This window comes from Electrophorus electricus, chromosome 8 (genome assembly GCF_013358815.1).
Source record: "Electrophorus electricus isolate fEleEle1 chromosome 8, fEleEle1.pri, whole genome shotgun sequence".
Lineage (NCBI taxonomy): Eukaryota > Metazoa > Chordata > Actinopteri > Gymnotiformes > Gymnotidae > Electrophorus > Electrophorus electricus.
Window position 1 is genome coordinate 7,426,047 of NC_049542.1, and position 18,269 is coordinate 7,444,315.

Genomic DNA, 18,269 nt, shown 5'->3' on the forward strand with positions numbered 1-18,269 from the left:
GTTTCAGATTTTGAATGCTCAGGTGACCGATACAGGCCGTTATGCGTGTGTGGCTGACAATGTGGCTGGAAGTGCAGAGAAGTATTTCAATCTGAATGTGCACGGTGAGCTGGGCACACACGGAATCTCTCTATCGCTTTCTCTCGCGTGCGTTCTCTCTCTGTTCATCTCTCCACTCCCACAGTGTTTCCTACTGCTTGCGGCTTAACTGGGGAATTTGTAAAACAGTGGAATTTAACAATATATACACGCTGATATTCTCCAGCTCTGTACATTCAGTGCGGTAATGGTCATAAACTCTTGCCTCTTATGCAGTATCCAGACTACACAGTACTGTGTATGTGTGTATGAATATCTGTTAGTTCTGAGTCAGTGGTTGAAGGATGAACTCTGTCGCTCGGCTGGTGAACGAGGTGAACATGATTGCTGACCTGGTTGGTCTATTGCTGTGTGTTGCAGTCCCTCCCTCCATAGCGGGCATGAGTAGGGAGAATGCCACAGTGGTGGTGAATAACTACATCTCTCTAAGCTGCGAGACCACCGGCATCCCTCCGCCGACTCTGGGCTGGCTCAAAGCTAGGAGACCCGTGCAGGAAACGACCAGCGCACTTATCATGCCCGGTACATGCACAAACACCTCTGTACACACAGACAGTCCTTTAGCTCAGTGTATGCAATCCGTCGCACTCTCTGGTCTTTCTCAGGTGGGCGTACGCTGCAGATTCTGAAGGCTAAGATGTCTGATGGAGGGACGTACAGCTGTGTGGCCATCAACCCGGCAGGACAGGCCCAGAAGCTCATCTACCTCACAGTGATGGGTCAGTGTGTGAGAGAGAAAGAGAGAAGAGAGAGAGAGAGAGAGAGAGAGAGAGAGAGAGAGAGAGAGAGAGAGAGAGAGAGAGAGAGGGAGGGAGGGAGAGAGAGAGAGGGAGGGAGAGAGAGAGAGAGAGAGAGCGAGACAGAGAGAGGGAGGGAGAGAGAGAGGGAGAGAGAGGGAGGGAGAGAGAGAGAAAGAGAGAGGGGGAGAGAGAGAGAGAGAGAGAGGGAGAGAGAGAGGGAGGTAGAGAGAGAGAGAGAGAGAGAGAGGGAGAGAGAGAGAGAGAGGGAGGGAGGGAGAGAGAGAGAGAGAGAGAGAGAGAGAGGGAGGGAGGGAGAGAGAGAGAGAGAGAGAGGGAGGGAGGGAGGGAGAGAGAGAGAGAGAGAGAAAGAGAGAGAGAGAGAGAGAGGGAGAGAGAGAGAGGGAGGGAGAGAGAGAGAGTGAGAGAGGGAGAGAGAGAGGGATAGAGAGAGGTGGAGAGAGAGATAGGGAGGGAGGGAGAGGGAGAGAGAGAGAGAGAGAGAGGGGGGGGGGGAGAGAGAGAGAGAGAGAGAGAGAGAGGGAGGGAGGGAGAGAGAGAGAGAGAGAGAGAAGAGGGAGGGAGAGAGAGGGAGAGAGAGGGAGAGTTATAGTTGGATTACTTGGATTAATTGAAATTATTTCTCAGGACACTAAAATGTGCTTTTTAAGAAGTTTGAATATTGTCGAGTCTTAAGAAAACAATCTAAATTTTCTTATTATTATTGATAAATATGAAGCCAAGGAGCTTAAGAAATCATCATTCACACTTTGACAACCTGCTTTTATATCCCATCAAGCACCAGGGAATTCACAAACAAGAAGTTTTTACTGTATCTACACTATCCAAAAATTTTGCATTTACTCATAAATCCTTTAATTCTCTCGCTTATAATATTATTTATGCATATCTGTGCAGTTAAGCGTATAATATCTGCTATGACTGTGAGTAAGTGTGTTTATCTGTGTGTGTGTGTGTGTGTGTATGTGCGCGCGTGTGTGCGTGCGTGCATGTGTGTGTGCGTGTGTGTGCGTGGGCGTGCGTGTGTGCGCGTGTGCGCGTGTGTGTGCGCGTGTGTGCGTGTGCGTGCGTGTGTGTGCGTGTGCGTGCGTGTGCGTGCGTGCGTGTGTGTGCATGTGTGCATGTGTGTGTGTGTGCGTGTGTGTGCGTGTGTGTGTGTGCGTGTGTGTGCGTGTGTGTGTGCATGTGTGTGTGTGTGTGTGTGTGTGCGTGTGCGTGCGTGTGTGTGTGTGTGTGCGTGTGTGTGTGTGCGCGTGTGCGCGCGTGTGTGTGTGTGTGTGTGTGTGTATGCGTGTGTGTGTGTGTGTGTGCGTGTGTGTGTGTGTGTGTGTGGATTCCTTCCTGCAGTGCCCCCGAGCTTCAGGGACAGCAGTGATGCGCTGGTGATGGTGAGTGTGCGTGTGGGGAACTCTGCTGTGCTGGAGTGCCAGCCCCACGCCGTGCCCTCTGCCGCCATCGCCTGGTACAAGAACGGACGACTCGTCACCGAGACGACCAACCTTCGCATCCTTGCAGATGGACACATGTTGGAAATCAGACAAACTGAGGTGTGTGTGTGTGTGTGTGTGTGTGTGTGAGCGGCACTGAGAGCAAATGAGAAGCTTGATCCCCATGTTCCTCATGCTACCCTCTCGGCCTTCTAGTTGTCTGATACTGGCCAGTACGTCTGCACAGCCACCAACATCGCTGGCCGAGTGGAGAAGAACTTCCATCTTAACATCCATGGTTAGAGGTTTTCACTTAAATCTTTTTTCTCTTAAAAGGCCCACCTATGCCTTTGTGTTGTTTTGCCACCTTTCACATGCTGAAAAGCTTCTCCCCCTTGGTTTCCATCATATGTTCATGTAGTGCAGTGCTGGCTAGGCAGTAATCTTCAGAGCAACCTCAGCACTAGAATAATCATGCACAGTATACTCTGTTATGCATTTTGAATTTCAATGAAGGACTTTATTCACACGCTCTCTAATGGTCTCTAATGGTGTCTTAAACGTGCTTGCGTGCGTGCGTGTGCGTGCGCGTGCGTACATGTGTGTGTGCGCGCGTGTGTGCGTGCGTGCGCATGCGTGTGTGTGTGCGTGCGTGTGCGTGTGTGTGCGTGTGTGTGCAGTGCCTCCAAGTATTGATGGCCCAGCAGAGGAGCAGGTGATGGAGACCATCAGTAACCCAGTGACCTTGTCCTGTGATGCAGCGGGTATCCCTCCACCTAGCCTCACCTGGATAAAGAAGGGCAGAGTAATTGGTGAGAGGGATCTTACCCCACCGTTCTTCACTTCTTACCCCACCGTTCTTCACTTCTTACCCTACTGTTCTTCACTTCTTACTCCACTGTTCTTCACTTCTTACCCCACCGTTCTTCACTTCTTACCCCACTGTGCTTCACTTCTTACCCCACCGTTCTTCACTTCTTACCCCACCGTTCTTCACTTCTTACCCTACTGTTCTTCACTTCTTACTCCACTGTTCTTCACTTCTTACCCCACCGTTCTTCACTTCTTACCCCACCGTTCTTCACTTCTTACCCCACTGTTCTTCACTTCTTATTCCACTGCCCTTCACTTCTTTCTCCACTACTCTTCACTTCTTACCCCACTGTGCTTCACTTCTTACCCCACCATTCTTCACTTCTTACCCCACCATTCTTCACTTCTTACCCCACCGTTCTTCACTTCTTACCCCACCGTTCTTCACTTCTTACCCTACTGTTCTTCACTTCTTACCCCACCGTTCTTCACTTCTTACCCCACCGTTCTTCACTTCTTACCCTACTGTTCTTCACTTCTTACCCCACCATTCTTCACTTCTTACCCCACCATTCTTCACTTCTTACCCCACCGTTTTTCACTTCTTACCCCACTGCCCTTCACTTCTTACCCCACTGCCCTTCACTTCTTACTCCACTGTTCTTCACTTCTTACCCCACTACCCTTCACTTCTTACCCCACTGCCCTTCACTTCTTACTCCACTGTTCTTCACTTCTTACCCCACTGCCCTTCACTTCTTACCCCACCATTCTTCACTTCTTACCCCACCATTCTTCACTTCTTACCCCACCGTTTTTCACTTCTTACCCCACTACCCTTCACTTCTTACCCCACTGCCCTTCACTTCTTACTCCACTACCCTTCACTTCTTACCCCACTACCCTTCACTTCTTACCCCACTGCCCTTCACTTCTTACCCCACTGCCCTTCACTTCTTACCCCACTGCCCTTCACTTCTTACTCCACTGTTCTTCACTTCTTACCCCACTGCCCTTCACTTCTTACTCCACTACCCTTCACTTCTTACCCCACTACCCTTCACTTCTTACCCCACTACCCTTCACTTCTTACCCCACTTCCCTTCACCTCGTACCCCACTGCCCTTCACTTCTTACTCCACTGTTCTTCGGTTCTTACCCCTTTGCTCTTCTCTAGTTCCACAAGGCCACCCTGCACGTTCTCTGCTCAAAAACTTTCCACTCTCCAGCAATCACAGAAGCCCTCTGACTCTGTCATGGCATAGTAGGTAAACACTACACTGTGCAGTACCTTCTCCCTCCAGTGGTGGCAGTGGCCAACAACTCTTTCTATGCATTTCTCTGTGCATTTGTTATTAATTTGGAACACCCAGGACCTTCTTCCTAGAAACTTATACGGCTTCTCTGAGTGTTTGTCTGAACTAATTTCTAGAGAATTCTGAGTCTCTGGAGATGCACATCCTGTCAGGTGGCGGGAAGCTGCAGATTGCCCACTCACAACTGTCTGACAGTGGCACCTACACCTGCCTGGCATCCAATGTGGAGGGCAAAGCCCACAAGAGCTATCACCTCACCATACATGGTAAATAGCCATACCAACCATCATTACAGTCCTGTACTTTGTGTGGTATGTCTAACCATACAGTAACATATGACTTTTTAATTTTGCAGGGTTTTTTTTTTTTTGATGGTCTGGTTGTCTGTATTTCTTTTTTTCTGTTAGTCTGTTTCTTTAGTTGTCTTTAGTGAATGTAATGATCTTGGTGGCGCTGTAGTTCCCCCCAGCATTATAGGATCAGAGCTGCCTGGTGAGGTGAGCGTTATGCTCAATGCCAGCGTCCAGCTGCTGTGTAGAGTCGAAGGCTTTCCAACCCCCACAATTCAGTGGTTGAAGGATGGCAAAGCTCTCAGCCAAACTGATCTACAGAGTATCAGGTGTGTGTGTGTGTGTGTGTGTGTATGTGTGTGCGCGCGCGCGTGTGTGTGTGTGTGCGCGCGTGTGTGTGTGTGCGCGCACGTGTGTGTGTGTGTGTGCGTGTGTGTGCGTGTGTGTGCGTGTGTGTGCGTGTGTGTGAGCACTCAGCCCTTTTTGCCCTGTTCTTGGTGCTCGGCATACAGTTCAAGTAAAAACATATATGTTGGTTTTATGTATTCAGTTCATTAACACATTATGACAGTCCTATATCTGTCCCTGTAGGATCAGTCCCGACGGCAGTACACTCACAGTAACCGCCACTCACACCTCAAACGGTGGCAAATACACGTGTGTGGCCACCAACAGCGCTGGAGAGGAGGACAGGATCTTCAACCTGAACGTGTACGGTGGGTTCATGTCCACCCACAGAACAAAAACCCTCCACAAAACAAAATGAGATGAAGGATCTTCAACCTGAACGTGTACGGTGGGTTCATGTCCACCCACAGAACAAAAACCCTCCACAAAACAAAATGAGATGAAGGTCCTTTGTCTCATTTACTAAATTCCAGTGTTTGATGGAAGCTATTTCGCTTTTAGAGATTAGAGATTTAAGATAATTAAATTAATTAAATACTGCAATTATAGTTTTAGTCAATACTAGTTTTACTTTTATATGAAGTGGTTGTTTGAAAATTGGGCTGACAAAACCATCAACGCACTGGGTAATAAATGGGCTTGGCAGCAGTTTGTTGTTGTATTATTTTACACTGCTGTATTATGTTATGGTCCTGAGGCCCTGCTAGAGTTCACTGGGAATTAAAAGTTGAGCCCCTGTTTCTGTGACTGCCTCTTCCTTTCCCCCAGTGCCTCCAGCGATCCAGGGTAACGGTCGCGCGGCCGAAGAGCTGAGCGCCGTGCTGGACAGCTCAGTGAGCGTCGAGTGCGTGGCCAGTGGGTCTCCACCACCCCAGCTCAGCTGGCTGAAGAACAGCCTACCACTGACCGTGTCTGCCCACATACGCCTGCTCTCTGCCGCGCAGGTCCTCCGGTAAACGTGCCTCCACGGACTACAGGCATTAAGATCCATGAAGGATTTAGGGTGTAGCAAGCTAATATTAGCTAAGCTGATTGGGCCTCTTACTATATTCACATTAATTATTCACATATTATAGTCACATCACCACATCTTTGGAATTCTTTTTAATGTGTGCTTAGGTTTTACCTGGGTCTGGGAATGTGTCTATAAATGTGTTAATTTAGCCTACTGTATAATAACTGAATTGAACTGAAGTGAATTCAACTAGTTATGTGCAGTATGACAGATAATAATAACTGTCTGCCAAAATGTGCATGCGGTTGTAACTTGGTGTGTATCTGCTTTGGTCAGCATTGGCCGCGTTCAGGTTTCAGATGGAGGTACCTACACCTGTGTGGCCTCCAACCGAGCCGGAGTGGACATCAGGCACTACAACCTGCAGGTGTATGGTGAGTTAGCGCCACTTACAGGCTTTCTGGGATAAGGCATCAACAGAGCCAATTGTAGAAAATGAATCCGTTTTAACCTTTTTAATTTAAATAAGTAATGAATGAAAGCATCACATTTCTTTAAATAGAACAACAATAATGGAAACCCATCTAGCAGACCAAATCAGACTTAAAAATTGATGATAAAAACCTTCTGTATTTTATACATACTCATGCTCATGAAAATGGACATAAATCTGATATTTGTCCATAGATACACATACAGATAATTAACTGTTAATGCTGTGTGGCTGGTGTGTGCTCAGTCCCACCCAGTCTAGATGGGGCGGGCAGCACAGACAATGTGACAGTGGTGAAGGGGACCGTGGTGGCTCTGGTGTGCGTGTCGGACGGTAACCCCTCCCCATCCCTTGCCTGGCTGAAGGAGGGTGATGTCGTGCCCCTAGACGCCCACATCGCCCTGCTGAACCACAACAGCACCCTGCAGATTGCTCACACGCACGTCAACCACACGGGACGGTACACGTGCATCGCACGCAACCTCGCGGGTGAAGCCCGCCGACACTTCAGCCTCAAAGTGTTGGGTGAGAGAGAGAGAGAGAAGCATACTCACGCACATACAAACACATGTGTGTGTGGAATGATTATGGCAAGTAAACTTTATGAAGCTGTACAGACGACATGCAGGCTGTCTATATTCCTTCATGATTAGTCCTTTGATGATTCCTTGATGATTAGTTTGCAGCTGTGCAGTAAGTTGAATTCCCTACACTTAGCTTGAGTTGAGTGCATTGCTCTGTTATTGCTGATTCTACACTACAGCGGGAGACAGAGGGCAAGAAAAACAGACCACAGTGGCATAAAAATGTGCCCCCTCCTTTCTTTCCCAGAACCCCCACGGATTAAAGGCTCGGGGGCCCCCACTGAGGTCCCAGTGGTGGTGCACCACGCCCTGGAGCTGGAGTGCCAGGCGGAGGGCATACCCACTCCAACACTCACCTGGCTGAAGGATGGCAGGCCGCTGCCCCAGACGGATGGTGTGCTCCTCCTCCGCGGGGGAGAGGGGCTCCGCATCACCTCCGTTCAGGTCAGATGCACACCAACCGCTGTGTGCTGTGTTGTGTGTACTGTCTGGTCATTAGTTAGTGTTCAGTGGAGCCATAATGCTGTTGGGTGATTGCTGTGATACCTGCATTCTTACTGGAACAAGGCCAAAGAGCATGATACATAAAAGCAGAGAGATATACTGAATTTTGTGAACTCCTACAAACACTCCTCATATTTGTTAAAGACAAGGTAAGTTACGCTTGCTTTCTTGACCCCTATATATTGACACATGAGCACAAATCCAATGCTTGTCTCTGACACACACATGCAGGTGGAGGACATTGGGAGATACAGCTGTTTGGCCAGCAGCCCTGCCGGAGATGATGACAAAGAGTTCTTGGTCAGAGTGCACGGTGGGTTCACCACTACACTTCGTGACACATCTTAAACACAGGAGCCTGGGCCTGTTGTGACCTAGAACGTTGATACCCACAGTACCCCCCAACATTGCTGGGGAGAGCAGCATGCAGGACTTGTCTGTGCTGCAGAACAGGCAAGTGACCCTGGAGTGCAAGTCAGACGCTGTGCCGCCCCCCACCCTCTCATGGCTCAAAGACGGTGCTCCCTTGAAGGTTCACACACACGCACACTCACACACACACACGCAGTCCCACACACACACACTCACACACACACACACACACACACACACACACACACACACACTCACACGCACTCCCACATACACACGCATACACACGCACTCACACACACACACACACACACGCACTCACACACACACACACACACACACGCACTCCCACATACACACGCATACACATGCACTCACACACACACACGCACTCACACACACACACACACACACGCACTCCCACATACACACGCATACACACGCACTCACACACACACACACACACGCACTCCCACATACACACGCACTCACACATACACACGCACTCACACACACACACACACGCACTCCCACATACACACGCACTCACACACACACACACACATGCACTCCCACATACACATGCACTCCCACATACACACGCATACACACGCACTCACACACACACACACACACATGCACTCCCACATACACACGCATACACACGCACTCACACACACACACGCACACGCACACACACACACACACATTCCTGAGGATAGGGCTGTTTCTGACTGCATTTTACATTTACATTTTCATTAACCAAGTTCTTAAGACTACAAAGCAATAGTTGATGACCTAGAAAACACCATTACCATGGGTTACCGTTAGCACAGGTGACCATTAATAATATCTAATAAATCAGTATATACTCATATATACTTTCATCAGGAAACAATGCAGGCACTTGCTTCTTTGTTGCCAAATATCTATGTCTATATGACCTCTATTAACTGTCTATTAACTATTAACTATGACCTCTGACCTGGAGTTTCTATTTATTGACTTGCTTACTTATTTGTCTTGAGTAACCGTGCTATCTTTTTATCTTAATTTATGTGTCACACTCATCTCCTCTCCTCAGACATCTCCACGGGTGCGTGTGCTGTCCGGTGGCCGATACCTGCAGATCAACAACGCCGATCTGGGAGACACAGCGCGCTATACTTGCCTGGCCAGCAATGTTGCCGGGGAGACAACGCGTCATTTCAACCTCAGCGTGAATGGTGAGTAACAGTCACTGCGGGTATGAATGATCAAGTCTTCATATTGGTTTTGCTACATTTAGCTGCATGAATGTATATGATAACTGAAAAATATGCTGATCAGATTTGGTGTGTGTGTGCGTGTGTGCGCGTGTGCGTGTACGTGTGTACGTGCGTGAATGTGCGGGTGTCCAGTCGCTCCTACTATAAAGGATGGTCCTCAGGACATGTCTGTGAACATGAACCAGCCGGTGGTCCTCGAATGTGTCGTCAGTGGAGTGCCTGCCCCTCACGTCACTTGGAGGAAACACGGAGCCATTCTGTCTGGAAATAGCCACAGGTCTTACACCATACAGCATGAAGATCAGTCCTCGACCCATACCACTCTACATCAGCTCCACTCAATTTATTCGGTTCAGTTGGCCTAATGGCTCTCCAACCTGGACAGGTACAGGTTTTCTGAGGACGGCTCCCTTCACATCCACTCAGCCCAGGTGACTGATACGGGCCGCTACCTGTGCATGGCCACTAACCCAGCAGGCACACAACGCAAGAGAGTGGACCTTCAGGTGTATGGTAAGTGCACACCTCTTACAGTAGAAACTATCACATGTTCACATAATGTCAAAGAAGCTGAAACTATACCACCTACCCAGTATTTCTTTGGTTAGCAGTATTCCTACAATAATCCTCTGTGAAGTGGATAATAGCAAACCTTTATGGGTTTTGGCGCAGTGGCATGTAATGATTTCAACATGTGCGTATAAAGTATTATGGACTGATTTTTAATACATGCAAAATAAATCATTTTCCTTTAATTGATTTGTCATCTGAGTTTTTGCTTCTGCCTTTCTCCTTATGTAAACCCCAGTGCCTCCCTCCATTGCTGAGGGCCCTACTAATGTCACGGTGATGGTGAATGTCCAGACCACTTTGTCTTGTGAGGCCACAGGTATTCCCAAACCCTCTGTCATATGGACCAAGGACACCCACCCTCTCCACACTGATCAGAACCAGAATATGTACAGGTTCAGCCAGGTTTTCTTCCTCTTTCATTGCCTCTCTCTCTGCAGACTATATGTCTAAATCTCCTCCATAATGCCTGTTATTGTAAACTATGATGCAGTATTCCTGTACGGCACAGGTGTAATTTATTATATACTTGATATGTTCGGTAAATTATCTTTTCTAATTTATTTTCTGAAGCTTCGATTCAAATGCAGATTATATTTTTTTGGTCTGGCAGGCTGCTGTCGTCAGGCTCGCTGATTGTTATAGCACCCACAGTAGAGGACACAGCTTTGTATGAGTGTGTGGTGTCTAATGAGGCCGGCCAGGAGAGCAGAGCCATCAGGCTTACCATACATGGTGAGCGCCCCCTACCTGTACCTAAGAGCTATGATTCTGTATGGGTAACAGGTGTGCCTTTGTCTGCAGTGCCACCATCCATCGCCGATGAGGCAACAGAGCTGGTCGTGGACAGACTGACCCCTGTGGTCCTCGGCTGTTCTGCGTCTGGAGTGCCCAACCCTGTCCTGCACTGGACCAAAGATGGAATGCGACTGGCCACAGAGGGAGAGGGGTACAAGATACTCCCCTCTGGTGAGTCTCCAAAAGGACACAAAGAGTAATCAGTCGTTGCATGCATAGTGTCATGGCCAGGTGTTTGAAAAATATACACATTATACATGGGCTACTGAAGCTTCTAAAAAGTTATTTTAAAAGTGAATGTGCTGCTTCTAAATGCAAGTTGGACAAAACTATTCCCTCCTCTTTGTCTTTCTCAGGTCCTCTGGAGATCACTGCTACACAGTTGAGTCACTCTGGCCATTACACATGTGTAGCTATGAATGCTGCTGGATCCGCCTACCGACACATCCAGCTTGTTGTGCAGGGTAAGGGGGCGGAACCAGTCAAGGGGATGGAGCCAGTGAAGCCACACCCACACACACAGCTGTTCTCATTGTACTATGCGGCTCAGTATCTGTCCACAGGGTCAGTGGGTTTCAAACTGGGGACGCGGGCTCTTTCATACAGTGTAACCATATTCTCTCAGCCTGCTAATGTTGTGAGTGATTCCTTAATAATGTAATGGACTTTTATGATTTGTCATTCAGAGTCACCAGTGATCCATGCTCACCCCTCAACACTAGACGTGATTCTGAACAACCATGTGACCTTGCCATGCCATGCCACGGGTACCCCGAGCCCCACCATGACATGGCAAAAAGAGGGCATCAACATTGATACCTCTGGTGAGAGAGAAGGATGCTAAACCAGCTAATTACTAGTTAATTACTGGCTGCATGAACTCATTCACATAAATGCCTAGAGACTTCCACAGACTGTTAGCAAAATTATCATTCTTGGGTGAAGTGTTAAGTCTTAAATTTACTCCATCACTATTGAGGGAACCGTTTCTTGTCGTTAGGAGGTGATTTCACAGTACTGCCCAATGGTGGCCTGCAGATCTCCTGGGCCAGAGTAGAAGATTCCGGAACCTACATGTGTGTGGCTCAGAATCCAGCAGGCACAGCACTGGGCAAGACCAAACTCAGGGTGCAAGGTGAGACGAACTAGCTGGCATCACCTGCTAGCACGTACTGGTGTACCTAAACCATCATCAGCTAGCACATACTGGTGTACCTAAACCACCACCAGCTAGCACATACTGGTGTACCTAAACCATCACCAGCTAGCACATACTGGTGTACCTAAACCATCACCAGCTAGCACATACTGGTGTACCTAAACCATCACCAGCTAGCACATACTGGTGTACCTAAACCATCACCAGCTAGCACATACTGGTGTACCTAAACCATCACCAGCTAGCACATACTTTTGTACCTAAACCATCACCAGCTAGCACATATTGGTGTACCTAAACCATCACCAGCTAGCACATATTGGTGTACCTAAACCATCACCAGCTAGCACATACTGGTGTACCTAAACCATCACCAGCTAGCACATACTGGTGTACCTAAACCATCACCAGCTAGCACATACTGGTGTACCTAAACCATCACCAGCTAGCACATACTGGTGTACCTAAACCATCACCAGCTAGCACATACTGGTGTACCTAAACCACCACCAGCTAGCACATACTGGTGTACCTAAACCATCACCTGCTAGCACATACTGGTGTACCTAAACCATCATCAGCTAGCACATACTGGTGTACCTAAACCATCACCAGCTAGCACATACTGGTGTACCTAAACCATCACCAGCTAGCACATACTGGTGTACCTAAACCATCACCAGCTAGCACATACTGGTATACCTAAACCATCTCCTCCTTTGCTTAGTTGCTGCTTGGGTAGCTCATTCCCAACCCATTAGGAGTCTTTGTTCCTTTTTCACAGTGCCTCCAGTAATAAGTTCAAACGTCAAGTCCTACACCGTGGCTGTGGATGGCGCAGTGACCCTGCAGTGCCAGACAGAGGGCTACCCGTCACCCTCAGTCAGTTGGCACCGGAACGGGCAGCTGCTGGATGAGTCCATGCAGCGGCGCATCCTGAGCACTGGCTCCCTGCAGCTGGCCTTCGCCCAGGCCAATGACGCAGGCCGCTATGTTTGCACTGCGACCAACCTGGCTGGCAGCAATAGCTTGGAGATGAGTCTCACTGTGCTGGGTGAGTCTGAGAGTTATCAGAACCATGTTGGGGTCTAAGAGGATGGATGGATGGATGGATGAATGGATGGATGGATGGATGGATGGATGGATGGATGGATGGATGGATGGATGGATGGATATACATACTGTTTCTGTAGTTCTCGTGATAACTCTTCCTCTTCGGTCCCTCCCACCATACGTGGAGGGGAGCCAGAACTGTGGGTGGTGGAGAACACCATGTTTACTGTGGCTCATAGATCTATGCCCAGCAGGCTTAGCTCAAAGCCTGTTTATCTTCTCCTGTGGTCCACTCCAGAGCCTCCTATAATAGATGGAGACGCCCATTTGAACCACACTGAGCCTCTGGGTGGGAACGTCATTCTGAACTGCGAGGTGCGGGGGGACCCTCCACCCACCATCCAGTGGAGCAAGAATGGCATCAGCATCCAGATTAGTGACCGCATCCGCCAGCTGGCCAATGGCTCCCTGGCCTTCTACAGCACTGTGGTACTGCCAGCCAGCTCCCACTCACTTAACTAATACCCATTATAGCACGTACCTTCTCTCTTACATAACTATACAGAGTAATCAGCTTGTTTGAATGCACAGGTTATGAATGTCCCCTCTACTGCACAGCAGTAAGATGTTTGAAACACTTGGAAATCTTTTTGAGGAAACAGCATTTTAGTGGACTTCTGTGTCTTAATGCTGAGAGAATTGCCATGGTTCCCCAAGTGCTGTGGTCTTGAAAGATAATCTCTTGTGTTGGATGCCAAAGTATTAGTCCGCTTTGTATTTTGCAATTGTTAATTATCAAAATCGATTAACATTACATGTTAAACATGAAGTCCTTTAGATCTCTTGTTAATCCAGATTTCAACTGTCATCATTTTTCCCCAAAGGGCTTGTTGATATGTTAAAATATAATTGTTTGTGTGACTGATCATTCATGTTACATAGATATCTAGCTATGTGGCTAATATATAATAGGTATTGACTGTTTGTTGATTTAAATGATTAATTCCTCTTTTTCTATAAAACCGCCTGAAAGATATTGTGTGATCTATTAAGTGCACAAATGTTGAGGTTTTATGAATGTTTGTTCTTTTTTTTTTTCTTCTCAGAGTGAGGATGCAGGTAGCTATGTGTGCATAGCTACGAATGATGCTGGGGTAGTGGAGAGGACAGTCACACTCACCTTACAGAGTAACACACTTTATACATCTGTCTGCTACATATTCACAGTCACTACAACATGGCTTTCAGCAAAGGAATGAATTCTAAACCAAGTTACAGTTTTGTAAATAATAAATGATTTAAATTATTAAATTAATAATTACTCATGAAATTATTCACCTTCCTTTCAGAACAGCTCTTGCTAGACAGTTGAGACCCCATGATTAGACTGACTAGTTCACTTTTGTTCTATTCACTGGTTGTCCTGCGGCTCAAGTTCAAGATCAAGTGTTTTCCTGCTTCATGACTGCAGCAGGGACCACATTGAATTCTTCACTAACCCTTAGGAGGTCCCACTGGGCACTGTCAGAGTCTGGATTCAGTGGCTTACCCAGTCCTGAGCTGGTGCTTGTCTCCTACATAGGCTCTCCAATCTTCACCCTGGAGCCGCTGGACACTGCTGTGGACTCGGGCTCCACTGCCCTCCTTAGCTGCCAGGCCCAGGGCGAGCCCGAGCCCATCATCGAGTGGACCCGCCAGGGGCGCCTTCTGCTGGCTGACGAGCGCATCACCACGCTGCCCGATGGCTCCCTGCAGCTGAGTGGGGCCCAGAAGGAGGACACGTCTGAATACGAGTGTGTGGCCCGCAACCTGATGGGCTCGGCGCTGGTGCGCACGACCCTGACAGTGCGCGGTGAGCCACTTGGCTGCATGCTGGTGACATTGGGCATGTTAGCAAGTCTGCTGTTCATAATTGTATTACGATTTCAGTTTCCATTTCATTTCCAATGTCTCCAAAAAACGTGCTTTACATAAGACTGAACATTTAAACATTAAGATTAAACATTTAGCACAAAGGTTGTGTTGACAATAAATAAACTAACACTAGAAAGCAAAAAATATATAAGATTAAATAGACTAGAGAACCTACAGTGAACATTAGTCACGTTTGGAGCTTAATAAGAAAAAGATCTCCTATCAGTTGAGAAAGTAAGGCTCTCTTATCTGACCATAGTGGTCAGGTTGTAATGCATCAAGATACTGACAGTCTCCATGATCCCATACATTGTGTGTGTGTGTGTGTGTGTGTGTTCTGTGTGCGGGTGGGGGGGGGGTTATGTTCCAGTTCATGGAGGCTTCTCTGAGTGGACAGAGTGGGGGGCCTGCAGCGTGTCTTGTGGGACAGGGGTTCAGAAGAGGCTGAGGCAGTGCAACAACCCCCTACCTGCCAACGGAGGGCGCCACTGCGTGGGCTCGTCCTCAGAGACACGCAGCTGCCAAGGCAAACCCTGTCCAGGTCTGCAGTCACCCTCAATCTGCTCCAAATCATCCCCCACCCCCAGTTAAATTGTATATGATGGAAATTCGTACATTTAGGTCTGATTGTGCCGTTTGTCTGTATGCTTGCCTTGGCCCATGTGTGTTTCCTGTTAGTGGACGGTCAGTGGACGGAGTGGTCGGCCTGGGACGAGTGCTCCCACACCTGTGGCCATGGCAACAGGACAAGAGTGCGCATGTGCAGTAGGCCTTCAGCTCAGCATGGGGGCAGAGCATGTGTAGGAAGAGCCGTGGAGGTTATGTTATGCAGCATCCGTCCCTGCCCAGGTGAGCACATGACTTGTGTCTGCGTCCCATTACAGGGACGTATTTAATCGCAAGCTTACTGTAAATCTTCAGTGGAAAATGTTTATTCCCTTTTCCAGTTTTCAGGGTATAAGAGCCAAGTTTGTTGCGTGCTGTTCTGTGCTTACTAGTGGTTTCGCCTGTCCCTCTGTCCATATGTCTGTTTGTCAGTGGCTGGGAACTGGGGTGCCTGGTTGCCATGGAGCCCGTGCAGCGAGACGTGTGGCACAGGCATGCAGACAAGGGTCCGGCTGTGCAACAACCCTCCACCCTCCTTCGATGGGCTGCCGTGCAAGGGAGCGGACATGCAGACGCAAGTGTGCATAGAAAAGACCTGTCCTGGTGAGAGAAGAGCTATGTTTAGAACACGTTTCACAGGCTCCAACTCATTCACTGGTCCATAGTAAATGTTTTATATCTGGTAGCAGTTCAGTAATAATATATCAGAATGTCTTATGTCTGGTAGCAGTTTGGTAATCGTGTAACTTATGGATTTTCTGACCAGCTCCTTCAAGCTTCATTGCGATAAAAGGTTTTGCCCATCATATTTTTAACTTTCTTGCTCATTAGCTTTTTCTTGAGCTGACTCAGGTCTGTTAGACCAGAGTTTCTCAGGATGGTCCTAAGGGACCTCCAAGCAGTCCACATGTTTAGTATGAACCAGCTGAGCCAGGCAATCAAAAGATCTCATCCCTTGTTTACCTGTTTCAGGTGAATGAGAAGCTGCAGCAGAGCAAAAGCTGTTGCTAAACTGCTGAACCGTTGCTAAAAGCTGAATACCTTTTTAAAAATACAGATATTATAGATTTTAATTATACCATTAGTGAATGATGATTCATATCCTCCCCTGCTGTGCAGTGGATGGCAAGTGGTCATCGTGGGTAAGCTGGGGAGCCTGTAGTGTTTCATGTGGAGGCGGAACCAGACAGAGGACACGCATATGTGCAAGCCCCTCCCCCCAGCATGGAGGAAGGCAATGTGAAGGAAACAACATCCACATTGACTTCTGCAACAATGAACCATGCCCTAGTGAGAACTAACTAAACACACACACACACACACACACACACACACACACACACACACACACACACACACACACACACACACACACACACATATACACAGAAGAAATGTGCACCAACTGCAGAGGTGAAAACCATTGCTTCTCTATCGCCTGCAGTCCATGGGAACTGGGGTCCATGGAGCAGCTGGGGCAGCTGCAGCAGGACTTGCAATGGAGGTCAAGCACGTCGCTACAGAACATGTGACAACCCACGACCAGCCAGTGGGGGAAGAGCATGCGCTGGAACAGACACGGAGATCCAGAGATGTAGCACAGCAAGTTGCCCGTGTAAGACACAACCACATACCACATTTCACACACCATCTTAGTGTCTTTGTGGGGTTTGCAACACCAGACTTGGAAATCTGGATAGTTTAGTTCCAGCTCTAATCTGAAACAAATGATAAAGTCCTTCAGTAGCATTTGAATATTAGAACCAAGTGTACTGGAACCAAACTCTGCCCTGTGTTAGATCATAGAACCATTTTAGAATAAATCATAATTTTTTTTTATTTTAGCTATTGTCGTTCTTAAATCCCCAATCAGCTAATGCTAGTTTTAAAGGTAAACATTCAAATATAAAATAAAGATGCAGATGTCTAACATTTACACAAACAACCCACATTCTTATACATTTGTGAGATTATGTATTCACCCCACCTTCTTTTACATATTAGTGTTTGCATTTGCCTACATTACATCCAAACCATTCATTAGTCAATATATGCAAATTGATATTCAATATCCTTAGCAGTTGAAACCCGCTACCACTACATTAAAAGAGAAGACTTCTCTTGACCTTGTCCTAAAGATTGTTTTTCTATATGGTCCTGTTCCAGATGGAGAGATAATACACTTGGGTCTGCTGAAGCGTACCCAGATACCTGGGTACCCAGGATTGCATATGTTTAATGCAATGTTAAGCCTCTTTTCCCTGTAAACAATATTTTTATTACCTCACTATGATATTGCTTATGTGTGTGTGCGTGCGTGCGTGCGTGCGTGTGTGTGTGTGTGTGTGCTTTCATATACTCAGTGGATGGAAACTGGGGTCCATGGCAGCCATGGGGTGAGTGTTCGGCCTCCTGTGGAATAGGGGAGCGGACCAGGGTCCGCCTATGTAACAGTCCATCTCCTAGCAACAAAGGCCGACCTTGTCCAGGAGATTCCACCCAGCTATCCAGGTGTAACATCCAGTCATGCCCAGGTAAAAACCATGTATTTGCCATTTTCATTTGTGAAGAGAGAAGTATACACTAAATTATCCAGCTATCCAGAAGTCACCCAGGATATTCCTTGTTTGTTCAGGTGGTGCTCAGAAGGCCAGAGGAAGCATCATTGGCAACATTAACAATGTGGAGTTTGGTATAGCCATCCTCAATGCCACCATCTCTAATAGTCCATCAGGGGAGAAAGTGGTACAGGCTGCCATCACTAACATACCCAGGAGCCTTGGTCAGTCAATGCATATTCTGGGCTTTCATGTATGAATAATGCTTACTATTGCCAAAAAATCTCTGAGACAAGATGATCAAAAGGAATGAATTAGCAAATT

At 47.6% G+C, this 18,269-nt stretch overlaps 1 protein-coding gene across 3 annotated transcripts in view; it reads left to right on the plus strand.

Moving 5' to 3' along the window:
• The window catches only part of hmcn1 (hemicentin 1), a 92,947-nt gene that overhangs the window by 67,262 nt on the left and 7,416 nt on the right, over window positions 1-18,269 (plus strand). For 2 of the 3 annotated variants that reach the window (XM_035528917.1, XM_035528919.1), the window contains exons 57-91: window positions 8-104; window positions 460-621; window positions 705-818; window positions 2,205-2,404; window positions 2,501-2,582; window positions 2,965-3,096; window positions 4,530-4,679; window positions 4,873-5,032; window positions 5,295-5,419; window positions 5,880-6,063; window positions 6,403-6,500; window positions 6,806-7,084; window positions 7,391-7,587; window positions 7,879-7,960; window positions 8,043-8,179; window positions 9,104-9,245; window positions 9,420-9,564; window positions 9,673-9,800; window positions 10,096-10,252; window positions 10,471-10,592; window positions 10,662-10,826; window positions 11,012-11,119; window positions 11,342-11,479; window positions 11,656-11,790; window positions 12,599-12,868; window positions 13,166-13,356; window positions 13,974-14,055; window positions 14,450-14,719; window positions 15,152-15,322; window positions 15,460-15,630; window positions 15,820-15,990; window positions 16,507-16,677; window positions 16,832-17,002; window positions 17,751-17,921; window positions 18,023-18,169. In XM_035528917.1, the coding sequence (XP_035384810.1) occupies window positions 8-104; window positions 460-621; window positions 705-818; window positions 2,205-2,404; window positions 2,501-2,582; window positions 2,965-3,096; window positions 4,530-4,679; window positions 4,873-5,032; window positions 5,295-5,419; window positions 5,880-6,063; window positions 6,403-6,500; window positions 6,806-7,084; window positions 7,391-7,587; window positions 7,879-7,960; window positions 8,043-8,179; window positions 9,104-9,245; window positions 9,420-9,564; window positions 9,673-9,800; window positions 10,096-10,252; window positions 10,471-10,592; window positions 10,662-10,826; window positions 11,012-11,119; window positions 11,342-11,479; window positions 11,656-11,790; window positions 12,599-12,868; window positions 13,166-13,356; window positions 13,974-14,055; window positions 14,450-14,719; window positions 15,152-15,322; window positions 15,460-15,630; window positions 15,820-15,990; window positions 16,507-16,677; window positions 16,832-17,002; window positions 17,751-17,921; window positions 18,023-18,169 (5,425 nt within the window). The remainder of the gene's footprint in view (window positions 1-7; window positions 105-459; window positions 622-704; window positions 819-2,204; window positions 2,405-2,500; window positions 2,583-2,964; window positions 3,097-4,529; window positions 4,680-4,872; window positions 5,033-5,294; window positions 5,420-5,879; window positions 6,064-6,402; window positions 6,501-6,805; window positions 7,085-7,390; window positions 7,588-7,878; window positions 7,961-8,042; window positions 8,180-9,103; window positions 9,246-9,419; window positions 9,565-9,672; window positions 9,801-10,095; window positions 10,253-10,470; window positions 10,593-10,661; window positions 10,827-11,011; window positions 11,120-11,341; window positions 11,480-11,655; window positions 11,791-12,598; window positions 12,869-13,165; window positions 13,357-13,973; window positions 14,056-14,449; window positions 14,720-15,151; window positions 15,323-15,459; window positions 15,631-15,819; window positions 15,991-16,506; window positions 16,678-16,831; window positions 17,003-17,750; window positions 17,922-18,022; window positions 18,170-18,269) is intronic. The other variant, XM_035528918.1, reaches the window with a different exon arrangement.